General features: G+C 47.7%; 2 protein-coding genes across 3 annotated transcripts in view; one reads left to right on the forward strand and one right to left on the reverse strand.

Annotated features, from left to right (window-relative positions):
* The window catches only part of P4HA1 (prolyl 4-hydroxylase subunit alpha 1), a 35,040-nt gene extending 31,772 nt beyond the window's left edge, over nt 1–3,268 (reverse strand). For both annotated transcript variants that reach the window (XM_086617040.1, XM_086617039.1), the window contains exon 1: nt 3,203–3,268. The gene's annotated coding sequence lies outside the window, so the exon portion shown is untranslated. The remainder of the gene's footprint in view (nt 1–3,202) is intronic.
* A 6,609-nt stretch (nt 3,269–9,877) lies between these two features.
* Nucleotides 9,878–15,023, forward strand: NUDT13 (nudix hydrolase 13). The gene is made up of 8 exons (XM_009986086.1): nt 9,878–9,960; nt 10,748–10,887; nt 11,532–11,639; nt 12,009–12,115; nt 13,031–13,156; nt 13,359–13,470; nt 14,112–14,266; nt 14,829–15,023. The coding sequence occupies exons 1-8, from the start codon at nt 9,878–9,880 to the stop codon at nt 15,021–15,023; spliced, it is 1,026 nt and encodes a 341-aa protein (XP_009984388.1).
* The last annotated feature ends 2,730 nt before the right edge of the window (nt 15,024–17,753 follow it).

Below are 17,753 nucleotides of genomic sequence, written 5' to 3' on the forward strand. Positions count from 1 at the left end.
AACATTAGAATCTAGTTCCCTAAGTTCTCCAGCACGTTGTATTTCAAGGCTGGTTCAAAATTAAGATCCAAGCAGTGAGAGATTTTTCTAGAATTGCTGCTACCAAAAGAACATGGCATGTCTTAGGCTTCTTTTTAATGACAGAGTTGTAATATAAGCAAACTTAAATATATATGTAATATAATAATCCAGAGTTGCAACATAAGCAAACTTATATTATATATATAATATAATATAATAACCCAGTAAGATCTGATGATCTATTTGACAGTCAAGTAAGTAGGTGACATCTTTTTAAGTATCATTAATTGCCAGCTTGAAGACAGCATCCAACAGCCTGACTACAGAACAGGCGTGTCCCTACACAGATCCGTACCCAAGGAACTGAAGCAAGTATTTCCTTGGTTTCTGCCAAGGTAAGACTGAATGGGCACAGCCCTCTCGGAGCCCACTTGTTTTAACTTTCTAAGCCAAGACAACACTAGTGATGGAACGGAGCGCTTACCTTCTAGACACAACAAGCAGAAGGCTATCCCTCTATTCATCCTTCTGCTTGAGGATTAGCAGAATATTTACAGAGATACACAGAATGTTTTCAGATCTTGACAGCGAGTATAAAGCAAGCAGGACAACCCTAATGATCAACAGCTGAAAAACATCAACAGGTAAGAGCTCTTTCAGGCTGAGCTGTAGCTCCCCAGGTGGTTCTGCAGTAGGAGAAAGCCTGCTCCTCTCCAGGGGAACAGCAAGTCATTCTTGCCCAGAGAAGTTGTAGATGCCCCATCCCTGGAAGTGTTCAAGGCCAGGCTGGATGAGGCTTTGAGCAACCTGGTGTAGTGGAGTGTCCCTGCCCATGGCAGGGGGGTTGGAACTAGATGATCTTTGAGGTCCCTTCCAACCCAAACCATTCCATGATTCTATGAAGTTACTGCAGGAACGCTGCCTACAAACACACGGCACAAGCGACAGCAAAGATGCTGCTTCAGCACAGACTTTATTTACAGTCTTTCCTCAGTTAAACCGACACAATTTATCAAGTGAGGTTTTTTCAACAAGTACATTCTTTCAGACCACTTTCTTTAAAGAATAAAAGTGTCCTTATCTGTATCAACCTCAACATGGTGGCAGTTTTCCTCCTATAAACCTCTGTTTATCCTCGCTTCTTCCACAGCGTTACTCATTATCTATCCTTTATGTTTTCCAGACTGCACTGGGTATTTTCTAATCTATGTGCACAAAACCATAGCTTTAAATGAATTGCTTTATTTCAAAATCATAGCTTGAAATGCTCAATTTAAAACCCATTCATTACGCAACAAGTTTAAATCTCCACGGGTCAGAGAGCCACTCTCTCTTCTGGCTGGATGTATAGCTCTGAATGCATACATTAACCCTGTGCAGTTTCTGCAGCAGCTCCTGTCTCCACACCACCATCTCGGCTGTGCCAGTGGCTGGGTAGGGCTACCCAGTGAATTAGCAAAGGGAACTAATCCACACCAGCAGTGTTTTGCTGGGAGGTGAGGTAGTGGTTTTCCCAGCAGACACTCGTTTATGAATTGGTTTATCAGATGTCCCAGCCTGTGCAAAGAGCACAGATCAGGAACTGCTTACAACAGCACTGGACAGGAGTTCATGAAATGGTGCTGCTTCTTCAGCTTCTAAACGAATTAACAGCTAGAAGAGATGTGCCTACCTATGCCACAATCGCTGCTTAAACAGCAGAATTAACACTCTCAGCACAGCAAGATTTAGGCACGTTCCTGCTTCTTTGAGTCTCAGGGGGCAGGGGGGGAGCGAGAATTAGAAAAAAAAAAAAGGAAAAAGTTATCAGAACTGGTTCTGTCAGCACATACTTGAGCAGCAGTGCAGAGTACTCTAGGTCAAACCAAACGCTTTGCAGTAGGGTTCAAGACATTCAAATGCATCCAGCAATGATCCAAAAGCAGTAATGTGTGCAGAACAGTAAGACAGAGAACATCTCTTATCCCAAAAGCAGGCCTCCGCTTCCCAGACCAACTGGGAACCCATTACCTTTACTTTCCAACCCTGCCAGAGTACTGTCTGCACGCTTAGCGGAGGAGTCTTTGGCACCGCAAAAAGCTGCATTTAACATTTATCTGCTTGTAACCGATAGCTTCTCTCCTTTACTAAAACCTTGAGCACCGAATCTTCATGTATCCGAAGTAGGTGAACACTCGAGCACCTGTGCACCCCTGCAACTCCTCTTACTGAATTCAGCAGCACAAAAATGAGCAAAACCGAATGCTGGGCAATCCTTTTAATACCTTCTCTCTGCAACCCTGAAGTATCTTTCCCCTAAGAGCAGCTAGCTGGGAGATTTACTCTAAGCGCATAGGACGTTTTTATTTTCTCTTAATTCAACAGCACCCTCAAGACTCTGTGCTGGAGTTGTTCCTTCTAGTCGGGTTAGATCCCACCAAGGTACCTAACTCAAGGGTATGGCGTACTGCAAAGACGCAACATTTCACACAGTGCGACTGGCCGAATCCAACGCAAAGCAGCAGAAAGATTGGGAAATCAAGACAAGCCGTACTCCTCAGGATGTGACTACCACACAGAGCCCCCGCGGTTACGGACGCGGTGCGGGACAACCAGCGCAGCCTCCTCAGTGCTTGTGCGAAGTAACTTTTCACCCACCCGTCCATCCATCCATCCAGGCACGAAGCCGTTTCAGTGCCCGGGAGCTCTTCAGCTCCTGCGGCAGCACGAACCAGCGGGCCACCAGCTGCGCGGGCTACTCAGCCCCAACGGCGGCAGCCGAGGAGCCCCCCCAAGCCGCGCAGCCCCGGCGGGGAGGCGGGCCGCGCCGGGGGGGGCTCGCAGGGGGGGTGTCCCCGAGCTGCTCGCGGCCACGTTTAAATGCCAGCTACAGGCCGCCCGGCCGCGAACCGGGAGGAGGCGGCGGCCCCGCTCAGCCTCCCGGCCTCGGGAAGGCGGCGGCCCGCCGCGGCCCTGCCCGCCGGCGCCCTCCCGCCCCCCTCCGGAGGCTGCCGGCTCCTGTTACGTAACGGCGGGGAGCGCCGGGGGCACCGGCCCCTCGCCGGGACGGCCGGAGAGCTGCCACGTATCGCCCCCGCCCACGCCGCGGCGTCCCCGACCCCGGCGCTTCCCTCACGGCGCGCCGCGCCCCTCACCACCACCCCCCCCCCCGCCGTGAGGAGCGGGAACGGCCGGGCCTCACCTGAGGGACGGCGGCGCCTGACGGGGCGCGAGGGGGACGGCAGTGACGGACGACCAGCCGCACGCTGCCCAGCGGCGTAACCAAGCGCGCGCGAGCGGCCCCACCGAGGCTTTTATAGGCGCCCAGGCCACGCCCCCCCCCGGTCCCTCGCGCGGCGGGGCGGGGCGGGCGCGCTACGTGAGCTCGGTCACAGCGGCAGCCGCCCCCACTGCGCAGGCGCGGCCGCCACCGCTCCACGTGGGCGGAGGGGGCGCGCGGCGGCTCCGGGGGTGCGGCGGGAGGCAGCGGGGGTAAAACAGCCGGAGCGCGCGCGGGGTTTTTCCCCTTTTTTTAGTCACGGAGGGGGAAAGGAAGGAGGGGAACAGGGGAAGCGCCGCCGGGACAATAAAAACTGTGAGAAGCGTTATGCCGAAAGTGGCGGTTTTGGTGTAAAAGTTCCCAGAAAAGGTGTAAAACGGCGGGGGCTGAGCCCGGCGGGACCCCGCAGCACCCCCGAGGAGGGGCGGGCGGGTTTGCTTTTCCACCACGTGCTGTTTGGGAAGCAGCATCCCCTCCTTCCAGGACCTTCGCCTGAACTCTGCCCATCCCAACAGCATCGTGGAAGGCAGCATCAAAAGCTGCAGCACAAGATGGATCACCACCTCCGCCACCCCTCTCCGGCCCGCGAGGGCTCTCCACTCGCAGAAAAAGCTCCTCGGATGGGGCTTGCCGTGACAGATCCATGCTGGCCATGCTTTGCTTTCTAGGAGCTGATAAATAAAGTAGTTGGTTGTTCACTGCGGTTCCAGCAATTAAGTTAAAAATCCCTTACGGACGTCCCCAATTCTCCTTTCTTTTCAGATGTGGGCTTCAAAGAAAGAATCATCTCCTTGCTGGCCTAGCCAGTCCGTGATCTTCCTTCTCAGTTGGACATTTTTGGCCAGCCCTAGCTGGAAAGCTTTCACAACAACAATTACAGAGTGCTGGCAAAGACACAACAGGGGTCAAAATCCTCTTCTAACACACATTCTTTAGCAGGGTTACCTTGAACTGGTTTAAAGCCACCTCATATTCTCATAAGGTAACTGGAGGTTGGAGCATGATCCATAACCAAGATTTCTTCCCTGTACCTAAACCATTAGCTCAGCTTCAATTCCCTCAGCAATGTCTTTTCTAGAGCAAACATCACAACGTGGGGTGTTGTGCCCTATTTTGGGGAAGCCCATGAGATACGACATATCTCGTATGAGAAAACAACAACATTAAGTGAATTTAGTCATTTCTTGTCCAGATGTGTCCACACAGCCAACTACATCGCCAGTGCTGCTGCGCCAGAGCAGGAAGAAGGCCAGTTAGCAGTGGAACTATCCATCAAAAAAAATAAGCCTTCCTTTCCTCTCGTTTTGGTCGTCTTCCAATAGAAATACAACTCCTACAACTAGCAGGAAACACTGGAACGATATCCAAGCTTCTAGCTGAGGCATCTAGTTAAAGCCTTATTATCCAAAGAGTCCATAATATCCAGCCAGAGATTTAACAGCAGCTTCTAGAGATTTGGCAAAACCTCACACACTGTAGAGGCACTCAGATTCTTTCTAGTGAGATCTGCTGCTTTCTCATCATCTTTTACATTATTCAGGAATTTTATAGGAAGTAAAGCAGACAGTGGAGGACAGCAGCAACGAGTTTATTAGCATGTTTAGTAGCCGGCCCGCTCGTATCGGTCAGCGTGGGGCTGAAGGCAAAGAAATAAGCACAAGAGGCCTCCTAAGGACACAGCTGGAGGAGCTCACACCGAAGCTTCGTTTAGCTCACACTGCCTAGAGTACTGTCCCAGTCTCCCAACACTTCTACCTTAGGGATGTTCTCAGCCTGACGTGGTCCATCTACTTAGTAAAGCTCAGCGGAGCTCTCTGTTAAGTATTTCCCCTCCCTCGAGCTAGAACTGTTTGCCATCCACAACATGCTTTACCTGGCAGTTGCGCCATCCCTTAGCCAGGGCATGGAAAACCACCTCTGTTTGTCCACTGGGAAGGTGGCTCCAGCTAGTTAGACTTGATTAACCATGTTCCTGCCCAGGAAGAGACACAAAACAGTTGGTACCTCTTCCTTTACGCAGGCTGAAGCAGCAGAGCCTACCTAGTTCCTTACAGCAGCCGCACTCGAAGCCTTTGATCACGCTTGCTGTCCTCTTTGAGCCCTTTCCAGTTCTTCAGAATCCTTTTGGAGACAGCGGGCCATGACCTGCATGCAGTGTTTCAAGACACAGGTGAGTCATCTTTATGTCGTATTAAGTTAGCTCACAGTACTGCTTAGCTTTTTAAAGTGTAATTACAACTTAAGTTTACCCTTTGTAAAGACATCAAAGCCTCATCTCGTTTCACACATGTGTCAGTCTGCTCCCAAAATGAAGCCATTACCTGCAGTCAAGAGGATGGATCCTACATGCAGTTATTTTGTGCAGCACAGCCAGAGTTTTGATGATCTTCTCTAACCAGCAGCAGCTGCGAGGGGAAAAGATAAAAAAAAACCTACCCCGATGAGCTGAAATGAGCAAATCCTACTAAAATGTCATTCAGGTGTTAAAGAGTCTCCTCTACACCTGTGCAAGCGTTAGGAGCACAAAGCATAACCAGCAGGATCAAATTAGACAATTTATTTCTTTCAAGTTCCCCACCCTGAGTATGAGAAAAATGGAGGAGTCCATCGTATACATAATATACAAGTCTAACTTTAGAGAAAAGCCAGATTTGGTTGGTTTGCATCTCAAATTTAATGATAGAGGGAAAGACTGCTCATTAACTTTCTCTTTAAAGAAATGGTTTGTCTTTCCTTGGGCTCTTCCTAAAAAAGAAATATTTTTCTTACCAAGAGGTTCCTTGTGGCTTGACCATAAGTTTTCAATGTGAGTTTGCTAGTTTTATGTAGTTAAAGCAATTAACAGTCCTTTTGCAAGGGCCAGCTGTTAGCAATTCTGATGCTTGTTTCTGCTTATTGGGGGCAGCTGGAAAGACACAAACAGAACAGCAAGAAAAAGCAAGATTACTGGTATAACCATTATTAGCCTACAATTACATTTTTCAGCCGCTTCTTTAGCTTGAAAAAAATGTTTTACCAACTGCTAATATTGAGTATTTTACAAAGCCAGATTTAAAAACAAACCAACAACACAACTTAGCACACAGGACGAAAGATTTACCTATTTTGCAACTTTGTCCATGTCAAAGATCACAAGTATTTGTTCCTGCTGCTTGTGTCCTCCTTGTCTGCTCCTTTTGTTTGCTCTTCTTGCATCAGGAGAGTCTCAGGGTTCCACTTCCTCTGGTGGCTTGCCAAAGCTCAAATGAGTAAGCTCCAGGAAGCTGTCAGAGATGCATCTGTATGGCCAGGCCTTCGCTTCACTCGCAGGATTGCTTCTAGCACAGACCACAGCATCTGCAGGGCACAAACACAGTTTATAGATGCAATTCACACAACTTAGAGCCTGGTTCAAAAAATACTTACAAAGAAGCAACTCGGTGCCAAAGCAACAACTGGTATTTGTGCTCCTTGAACTGAATAATTATGTCAATAAGTGATGAGGAAGCCTCTTTTATTTTCAAAATCATCTCCCTTGCTTGCGTGCTGCAGAAATATTTAATAGGGCAACGTGCAATCACACGGAGGTGTGTGGATCCTTGGAGAAGGCACAAGGAATCTCTCATGGACTGCGTGGCTTCCCGCTGGTCAGAGCAGTCACAGAAGTGACTCTAATCTTATTTTCTCTACGTATCTTCCCACAGCACGGAGGCCAGGTATACACGACTGGGCTAATCCAAGTGGGTTTTTTTTTCAGCTGTGTTTAGCAACAAGAGGCTACAGCACTGTGCTGCCTTCCAAGGAGTCTTTCCACTGCAGCACAGTGCTCTGGCTTTTAATTCTTCACGTAGGTAGGGATGCACTTACCAAATGACCAACTGCTTTGGGTTGAAGGCTCTCCCAAGATCTGAGGTCCAAAGTATCTCCTCCAACTGCTTCCCTCTAAAGCCAGCTCTTCTTGCAAGATCCGCTTCTGGGGGAAGTTAGGGTCCATAAATCTGTTAGTTTGTTTTAATAGCAGGGTGGATACTTCTCTTAGCAATTATATTTCAATCCTTTATCTTATTAAGGGAAGATGTGTTTTGTCCATTAATCCAATTAACCTAGTGGATTAATAAGATTGGGCTTGCTCTGTTTCAGGAAGCACACAAAGAGCAGTCAAGCATAATTAAACCTAAACTTGTAAGTAACGCTGGTAACAAGAGTGCTATTTCCCTGCATATTCTATTTATTATTTTTACAAGCTCTGCTCTCAAATTACGTGACGTGGATTCTCGATTACAATGTCTCAACTCATGACCAAAAAGCAAAAGGCCGCCCTGAAAAACATTTACTTTCATATGTTTATAAAATTATCTTTGTGCTAAATATAGGCAGGTAGGTTCCAGCCCAGAGTAATGTTTTCAGTCCTTGAGAGGAATCTGTTTGTTCAGTTATAAAGGCATGAAAAATATTTGTCATTATTCCGACATCCGTCTTGGCAAAGCACGCTTTCTAATCAGAGCTATTCACTTGCAAATTCAACTGCAGGGTTGGGTGCCTGAACACTGAGCAGGTCCGTCCTTTAGACAGATACAGCTCTTGGCATATTTTCTTGTTTGAGGACATATGGTCCTTAACTTTAAACAACGCCCTTATGTTACTGATAAAAAAAAACACAACAGAGAAGCTCGAGGGGAGAAAATGAATTTAAAAAAGGGAGAAAAAGAAGAAAGAAGCTAATAGGAACAAACTCCTCTGCTAAGAGCAGCTCAAATTACTGCAGTAGCATTGTTCTCATAATAACTTCTGCTTGGCAAAATACAGTACGTGGATTTCTGACAGAATGAGGAAGGTGGGAGGGGAGAAGAGAGTTTACTCTCAGGCAGCCCCACTAACTCCAGGAGTTAATCAGAATCCGGAGCAGACAGTCAGCCACCTAGCCTTGCCAAGGACTTGCGAGCAGCCTGGGGAGAACTACATTTCCCAGGGCTCCCAGTGGGGGAAGAGCGGCTCAGCCCAGCAAGGCAGCTGCCCCGCTGCCTGCTGTGGGAGCAGTTTCTAACCGAGGTCAAGCTGGGACTCCCATAGCTGATCCCTGCTGCTGGAGACAGCACTCCTCCTGCACAGTAAGTGGGGAAAATGTGGGGAAAAACGAGGTTTAAGATCCCGCTCCTGCCAGCTATGCAGCGTAGGTGAGATTTACAGGCAACATGGGAGTTTGGACTGGCCTCCTGGAATCCAAGTTTTTACTGACTCTTGAGTTTTCGGTGATCCTACCCAAAATTTGGCATTGTGGTTCCTAGGAAGGAAGGGGTTAAACGCCTGCATATATTGCATTTCAACGTTCCAGGTACAAGCTATTCCCTCTTGTTCCCAGCCGGTCACATCCCGCTGCTCATTCCAGAGCAAAGTGCAGAGCTGTTTGTAAACTCCTCGGATTCGGTGCCGGCGGCCGCGCTGGAGATTTTCACACGCCAGGCTGCGCGAGACGTGGGGGTGGAGAAGCGACGGGCACGTAACCGTGGCACCACAGAATTGTTTCAGACACGGCCTCTGCGACAGCCGCCGTCCTCGCCTGTGTTTGCCCGAGCCCGTCGGCAGCGTGCCGAGTTCCCCGCGGCTGAAGCGCAGAGCAGGGACGCCGATGCTCTCCCCAGCGGCTTCCGCAGCAGGCTTGGCTCCTTCGTCTCCCCAGGGATCGTCCCGGTGAAGACCACCCCCAGCTGAGACAGTGGGAAAGAAGAATCCAAGGCTTCCTTGTTGGAAGCCACAAGGCAAAGCCTTCGCTGCCGGCTACAGAAACTGCCTCCACGTACGGATAGCAGCCTCCGGCTCAGGCACCGCTCCGGCTCGGGAGCCATCACTGACCTTCTCCGAAAGGAAGGACTCACAGACTCTTCTTTGGCACCGCTTATGTGTCTGTAAATCGAAGCAAACGTAACTTCCTCCTTAAAGGGCTTCCAGTTCTATGGTTGAAAAGGGAAATACTCAAAATAATCATGAAGTATTACGGATCGTAGTTCTGCAGTCTGTGACTGCCAGAGCTGAAAACGTGGTAGGATCCTTTGGCACAAAAAAACATTCATAGCTGGAGACGATCCAATTCAGCTGCAACTGCTGTCTCTCATCTAACTCGGGGAATTCTCTTCCGCAGCTGATATTTTGTCTTTCGTTCTCTTCTGGCATCCGTGCCTTTCCCACAGATCTACTGCGTGCTGCAATAGGATGTTCAGCTGGTTTGAGGCCATTACAACCGTGCAGGAAACAAACAAGAGAGCAGCCACCTTCTCTGCCCTTTTCCCCAAGGATATAGGAGTTTAGGACAGGAACATTTAACTTAGTCTCATGGCAACCTCTGCAAGACCTGTGCATGCTCACAGATGGAAACGAACTGAGGTCTCTTTAAATAGTCTCAAAAATTGCCTGAGACTGGGGTTGATGTGCGTGACTACGGACTGAGACCAAAGCGGTAATTTCAGGGAGCAGACGCCAGCATTCCGCAGACTCTGCAAGGGGGGCATTCCCGCTGGCACTGGGTTATTGCACCTTTTAAATCAAACTCAGTTTTGCAGGGCTGCTGCGTTATATTCTCCGCTTCTCTTTTCAGGCAGACACAGCTACCTGTAGGTGTTGGTTATGGCTGCGATTTATCGAGCAGTGCACAGAAGAGCCTCCTCTCTCTTCTGCAGGTTACGCTCTACCTATGTTAGAAAAATGAGGTAAGTTCTCATCCGACTCTTGCGTACGGTGAGGAGACCGGAGTTTGGCACTCATGTCCACTGTCACACGCAGCCCTACCTGAATCCACCCCGAGGGTTAATCTTTTAACAGTTCAGCAATAATAAAGTAATGCTATGTGAGCTCTGTAAATGGCAACAGTCAAAAACCTCTCCGCTCCCTTCCCCACTGGTAAGAACTGGTTCTCTCGGGCTGAAGCTCTGTTAATGAGCTGTTGATAATGCTTGCTGTCTTAGCTAAAGGTCTCTTAAAACACAAGCAGACTTGAAGTGATGCTGCTCACCTTGTTTTAAACACTGCTTCAAACAGGCCGAAAGAAGCGGGGCCCTAAGACTTCAGCTTGGTCTTTACCCCTCACACCAGCGTGACAGGTAGCACCTATGCTGCAGTAACGCGTGTAGCCTGATGGGAAGCGTGTTCAACACCTGACGTGCTCAGCAGTCTCACCAAATAGGACTTGGAGCCATCCAGATTGGGAGGGATCAAAGGGAAGATCAAGGTTTCCTGCACACAAACGATCACGTTTATAAAGCAGACCTCTTGGATTAAGAGGCTGGGTTACTGATCTTCTCGGAAGTCCAAGACTTGAGGCTACAGCCCACCAGATAGTAGACTCAGCTGTTGAAATCTCTAGAAGCATGTGGCATAAAACTGTACTGTCCATTCAGGCCCCCTGCTCTGTGCAAAATAAATGAGACCAAATAAGCGCAACACAGGTAATCTCAACGTGACCTTGAACTCATCTTCCCAATTCTTTTCTCACTGCAGATACTTAAATGAGCTAAAAGAAGACGACAGCCTTTGTAGACAAGCTCAGACCTCAGGAACTTTCTACCTCTTTCACAATCTCTCCCCCTTCCTGCAGAAAGTTGAGAAGAAATACTTGGTACCGCAGCTCAGTGCGGCAGGTAAGCAGGTGTCCAGGAAGAAACACCTCCTGGATCCCACAGCTGAAACGATACAGAGTCATTTACAATAAACCACCCCTCACATAGCAGTTGAGGAGCTATGCGAGAACATCCTGCTACATGCAGCATGCTATTTGTTAACCACCAAAGACTGTTGAGAGTTAAAACCTTGGCAAGCAGACACAAGCTCATGCTCTTCACACACATGTGATATCAACATATACCTGATCTGGTTTGAGATGGTCAGTTTTAGACATTTGAGACTGTGCCTTTTGAAGAGAAAGAGCTGGCAGGAAAGCAAGCAAGGTCTAACCGACAATGGTTATTTGGCATAACGCATGAAAAGTTTTCCTCGAGAAAACGGTATTGGCTGGTGTAGGACAGAAACAGAACGGACAGCTGCTCCCCCAAGCATGAAAATGTTTGTATCTTTAGCCTGAGGTGGTCAAAACTTCCAACAGCTAAGAGGAAAGCCAGACTTTTGGTCTCCATCCGGGTGGGACCACTTGTCTGGTCCCCTCACTCACGTGAGCACCCTGCCTTGAGCCAAGATTGTGTATGCCTTGGTGATCCAGGGAGAGCATCATGGTTGTATAAATTTGCCTTCATCATAGCTTTTTCTTCCCCTTTCCCCTGCCGTTTAGAAATGAAAAGGATCCTGGAGAAGTTCAAAGAGACTGAACAGTGGATAGAGAAGTCGGTGCTGATCGGTTGTTCAGACGAGCACGTACCACGCTTTGCCCTGGATTTAGGTTGGGATGACTCCTCTTCCATAGGTGTCTGCGTCACTTTTGACGCACTGAGGTGAAGATGCTGCCCGGGCAGCATCCCGAGCTCCTCGCTGGGTGAACATTTACTGCCAGAGAGGACTCGGTTGAGTCTCTGCAGGAGCTGTTGTGAGCGTGGCAGACCAGAGCCACAGAACCGTGCGGCTGTTGTCGTGTGTGTCTTAGGTGGGCTGTTGGCAGGTCGCTTAACATTTGGGAACGTTACCACTGATGTGATGTCACTTCCATGAGAACTTCCAGAAATTGTATACTGGAACAATGAAGGGCATGAAGTTGGGATAATAACTGCAATTTATGAGATCAAAGATTTTTTGTTGTTGTTTTTTTAAACAGGAGCCTTGGAGAAATCAGTCATTGAGTCTGAACTCAAGGGATCATTTACTGACTTAGAAAAGGCTCTCTTCATAGTGGATGGGAAGGATTCTCCTTTGTTGGCTTCGGTATTGTACAGGTTTTTTTACTTTAAGAAGTTGTGATTTCTAAACATCAACCTTCTCCTTGTTTCCCATATTGTTTCATGATTTAATACATATTGTAGAAGTACCTGCTCTACACTTTCAGTGACCTAGGTACAAACACACTATACATTACAGCAGTTTTCCCAAATTTCTGACCTCAAAAGTAAGCTGCAATAGAAAGAGAAACAGACCAGTGGCTTAAAAACAACCTCAGTAATTAGCCATTTAGCATCAACCTACTGTACATCCAGTGTGAAACATACTGATCTTATCAGTAGTCACAGTAATCCCAGTTTGCCCTCAGCTTAACAACTGTCAGGCACTAGTTTTCTGTAATCTTCTAGGCAAACTGAATTTCACAAACAAACTAACAGATCTCTCAGAGCGGCTCTTTTAAAACTACTCACTTACAAGCTGTTACTCTGCCGATGCCCTATGTTTGGAAGCCCCAAGAAAAGACCTGTGCGTGAAAATCAGCTGTCCTGACCCATAAGTAGAAACAGCTCGTGTTTCTTTTCCTGCTCGATAATGTTTGTAGTGCTTGGGCTATTTTTCAAGAAGGTATTCAGAGTTGGAGACTCCTTAGAATAGTTCAGCTCCCATTGCTACTCCCATTCTATCCCAATAAAGAACAACTCTTCCCCACCTCCCCCAAACATGCTCAAATTTGGATGCTAAAGCAAGAAGCACGAAACGTCAACTGCACAATCTGCCATTTTTCAAAGCAGTGCCCGTTCTTAATTTACCTTTCTGAGGCTTCCAAACATAATCGGAGTTAATCCACACGACTGCATGCTGAGGAGAAGACAGCAAAGTGTTATTCAGGGAGACTGCTCTGAATCATCTCTTTGCCTCAGGTATAAATAAGATTTGTGTTTCTCTCTTGGGTGTTCGCAGGCCCAGTCCCTTCTCCGGTGGCACGATTCCCACCAGTACTGTAGCAAAACTGGGCAGCCCACTCAGAAGAACGTCGCTGGCAGCAAGCGCATCTGCCGTGCCAGCGGAATAACTTACTATCCACAGGTGAGCACCTGAACAGCAAAGGTAAGGGACGCAGGGTCTCTGTGGCAACAAGGCAATGCTGCTGGGTCCCGAGGAGGGGAACTTGTAAAAGGCAGCAGGGGTGCTTTTTCTTTAGTGACCCCCCAACCACTAGGAAAAGCAACAATTTGCACTTACTCGTTCGGTCTGAACTCCTTCCTTTGCTTTTTGATGCATTTGCTAGATGTCTCCAGTGGTTATCACCTTGGTGTCTGATGGGAGCCGGTGCCTCCTCGCACGACAGCCCTCGTTTCCCCAGGGGATGTACACCGCTCTGTCGGGCTTCTGCGACGTGGGTAAGGTGGTCTCTGATCCAGAGTGGTGGCCTCGGACATGCAGGGTGTGGGGGCAGGAAAGTGGGACATCAAGCAAATGCCTGTTCCCAGAGGATGGAAACATAGGTGATACCTGGGAAAAACATACTGGATTTAAACATATCAGTGTTGCCATTCAGACAGAATTCAAAATAGCTGTATGTATCTGAAGAGAATGGGAACTATGGGTGTGTATCAGTTACACCAGTCTCTGGTGGTAAATACAAGTGTAAGACTCCCCAGGTTAGAATCCAAGATACTTTTTTAGTCCATTTTGTGTCTAGCGCAGTCTGGCTCAGAAGAAAAAACACAGACCTCTTGTTACAGGAGGGAAAATGGCTTTAAAAGGGAAATGATGAAGAGAGGCAGCATTGTTCTGTCAGCCAGCAGTATATAGACAAAGCCAAAAACATCCCTGATGCCTCTGTTTAAGGGAGGTAAGCATTGCTGATGAATTTAGTTGAGCATCCTGCTGACAAGCATTTCCAGGTCAGCACAGTCGGCGCTCCTGCGTGCGCAGTCAGGGCTGGAACACCTCAGGAAGGAGTGTGCCTACGTTTTCCTTGCCACGGTTTGCTGGCCCTGAGGCCAGGGCGTCCTTACCAAACTTTGGTTGCTTCTAGGTGAAACCGTGGAGGAGACAGTCCGGCGAGAGGTGGCGGAAGAGGTGGGCCTGGAGGTGGAGTCACTCAGGTACTCAGCTTCTCAGCACTGGCCCTTTCCCAGCAGCTGCTTAATGATAGCTTGTCACGCGTCGGTGAGAGCCCAGCAGGCTGAGGTGAGCAGACTCAGGTTCCTCCGAGGCATTTCACTGCCTGCCTTACGTACCAAAATCTCTTCCAGTCCACAGACTTTAGTTTGGAGAGCATCAAATCCTCTCTACATGCAGTATTCCATCGGCTTTCTCTACAAGAGAAGAACAAACTGCTGCAACATGCCAGATTTTGCACAGGTCACTGTGTATATACAAGCCCAGAGCCCAATACCCCTGTATTTTTTCCACTGAACTTTGCCAAGGAGGTACTTTCTAGTATTAATGCCATATTTGCCACAGAACATGCAGATTTTGCCACTTTTATTGCTCACCCACTGGTACTTTGTGCAGGGCAATGCCATGATGGAACAGGGCTCCCTGATTTGTGGCTTCCCTAAGGAAACCAAGATAACAAAGCACTGGTTGATAGTACTGTCTTTTCCTGTATTGGCACCAGCACTTAATTCAGGCATGGATAAAGCATTCTAGCATGGGATCTTTGTGGGTGCAAGAACAAGCAAGGCACCGCTGTTCACCCACATTTAAATCTGATTTAAAGAATTGGTGCTCTCTGAATTCTTTCCAGATCAGTACGGACAGTCTGGAACTAGAGGAAGCCCGTTGGTTTGGCCTGGAGGAAATCGTGGAGGGTCTCAAGAGAGAGCCCAGATCTTCAAAGCAAGATGATGGTAGTTTTTTACCCTGGTTCCCTCCCAAACAGGCTGTTGCTCACCAGCTGATTTGTGAGTGGGTTAAGCAGCAGACCTCCCAGCCGGCTTAGGCATGACTTCGTCAAGTCTACGGTTCTACCAGAACTACGAAAGCTCGACAGAAAAGCTTCCAAAGTTACTGAAGGCAAAGTCTGTGTTACAGTGAGGATAGCACCAGACTGATGGCAGTCTTATGCTCACATATATAGACCTACAAAGCCATTTTGAAACTTTGAGATTCCGTGACTTGCGGCAAATGTACAAGAAAATTCTTGGTTCCAAAGCATCAAACTTATTGTGACCGGCTGCTGCTGTTGCCCAGCAAGCAACAGAACAGCAAGCCCCTGGCACCATGTCCCCTTTTCCTCCGTTTTATCCATCTTCTATGGATATCAAATGTACACTTTTTCCAGAAAAAAAAAAAGAATAGTGGCACCTTTCAAGGTTCACATTTATATGGATTTGGAAGAGCTACCAAAAAAACAGAATAAAAGCCATTGCCTGTATACTCTCCCCCTTCTTCTGTTTCCCTTCCTATTCAATCTTCTAGTTTCATATAAAATATCCTATATTTTTCACAAATGCTAAACGGGCTCCTACTTTGGTGATATATCTGAGCAACTAAAAACACCTCTGGAGGCACCATTTTCTGCACCAGTAAGACAATGTCACTTCCATCCCAAGGAAGAGAGAACAGAGCTATCTGGTGGTAGAGAGTGGAAGAGCAAAACCTACATGGACACATATTAGAAGAGAGGAACTGCTGCAAGAAAGGACCACAGTTCCAACAGAGAAAAATCCGGAAAGGCACAATGCCTCTGAGACTGTGCCGAAGTCTGTGGCTTGCCTGGAGAGCTGGTCTCGTTTTACTGATGAAATGGTACCACTTCTCTGGAGGGAGAGCGACAGAGAGACAGCCTGGGCAAGGAAAGCTTGGTAAAAGAGAGAGATGGAAGGATATTTGATCTGCTGCTGATTGAGGCTGACAGTCCTTTCTGCCTGCTTGGTCAGAGCTCAAACACCAAGGCTGCAAAGCCACCAGCACGGATACTTGAAGGGGGAACAAGAATGTCTCACTGACTGCCACCATTAGGATTCATTGCAGGTGAAAAACCTTTTGAGCAGTGGTAAAAACATGGAGTCATGACACCTGAGCAGTAAGTAAAAAAAGGTGGCTTTCTCACACTGTTGAGACATGCTTTGTTTCCTCAGAGTTAATTTTCCTTTAGGAGGTTCGGAGGGGATTCTTTCAGGCCATGGTGGCATGTGCAGGCACCTTTCCTGCCCTCACTAACTCTCAGTCAATAAAACCCACGTGTCAAAGCATGTCTTTCATGTTTGTGAACTTGATCCGTAATTCATCCTGGTAAGAATGTACTCTGGTACAGCCGAGGGCATTTGCTTCCTCCCCTCCAGCCCAGCAGCCCACACACCACCCAACTTAACTGCAACACTCCTGCATCCAGTTTCCTCCAGAACATGCCTCACCGCCTCTCTTCGTAGTAGTTCCTCAGGCTTTCTCTCCCATCACACCATTTTAATTCCACAGCATTACCTCTTCTTCCCTCATCTCTGGAATTCTGCCACTTTCATTTTCAGCCTCACTCCTTTCTTCCCTTTCCCTGCAGTAGAAGATATTGAAGAGTTAAGATACCTGCCAGCAACATATTCCCGCTTCTCATCCTCTTTCCTACTTCTCCCTAATGCCTTCCCAACTCACCCTTATGTAGTTCATACTCTTTTCAAACCAGCTGCAGCGTGATCAGAGAAAATTCACCTGTGTTTGGGAAACATTGGGTTACTCTGCTTATCAAATGATTTACTTTTTTTGTAACATCAACATGCAGGCTACCTGTGAGCTCTAGCCGAAAGAGAGCAAGTACTGACTGACACCTGCTCCACCTGTACTGTCCCTTCTGCATGGCTGATCCAGACCCATCTTGGTAGGATGTCTCTTTGAGGTGACTTTTTTTTTGTAGAACAAGAACAACTAGAAGGCAATATTCTCATCACGTTTTTTGAAAAGCTTTCAATTTTAAACTGTTTTATAAAATTCTTGATCCGTACCCTTTAGACATCGAGATGAAACAATAACGGTGGCCTCTGTTCCTGATGTGAAAAAAGCAGGAATTATTATAGGCAATACACAGCTATGAATAGGAGAGAAAAACAAGATGAGAGACATTGTTCTCACTTGCATTTGCCTCAGAAATCTGGCTGAAGTCTGAGTAATACTCTCTGCAGTCAAGACAGAACATGCTCCCTAAAGGCAGGTGATCTGGAAAAAGAAACAGGCAATTCCTGACAGATCCTTCCTCAACAAAACACAGCAGGGCTTTTCCATGTAACAGGTAGCAAGCAGGCAAAAGGGACGTAGCAACTGAAAAACATATCTGTTAAATGAATCCTCTTTGGGGACACCTGACTTGTATGAATCACTGAGGCTCCACTGCTGCCCAAGTCTGGAAGGGCTTGGGACCTACAGCAGGACCTACCACCGAAAAGCAGCCAGCCTGTGGCACTCCAACCCAATTGTTTACAAGTATTACCGGTCAGCAGGATAGATGGGCAGCTATAAAATAACAACACTCAGCTGATTAATTTGAAATAATTTTTGGAGAGCAATGCAGGCAGGTTCAGGGCAGCATTCCACCTACCTACCAAAAGCAGCAGGGCATAAAAGTTACCTTATCACCAACAGGTGCCAGCAGAGGATTAACCAAACCACGTGATGCAACTTGTATATCTATGAGGGAGCTCAGAAAAATCTTACCTGGAAATAGTGTGGACTGAGAATATTT

Source organism: Tauraco erythrolophus, chromosome 9 (assembly GCF_009769465.1).
Source record: "Tauraco erythrolophus isolate bTauEry1 chromosome 9, bTauEry1.pri, whole genome shotgun sequence".
Taxonomy (NCBI): Eukaryota; Metazoa; Chordata; class Aves; order Musophagiformes; family Musophagidae; genus Tauraco; species Tauraco erythrolophus.

What these genes read in the sequence shown, in the direction of transcription:
- NUDT13 (XM_009986086.1), top strand. Translation starts at nt 9,878, where the DNA reads ATGGCTGCGATTTATCGAGCAGTGCACAGAAGAGCCTCCTCTCTCTTC. An exon ending in ACCGCAGCTCAGTGCGGCAG is followed by an intron (nt 10,888 to 11,531) that starts GTAAGCAGGTGT and finishes CCTGCCGTTTAG; the next exon opens with AAATGAAAAGGATCCTGGAG. An exon ending in ATTCTCCTTTGTTGGCTTCG is followed by an intron (nt 12,116 to 13,030) that starts GTATTGTACAGG and finishes GGGTGTTCGCAG; the next exon opens with GCCCAGTCCCTTCTCCGGTG.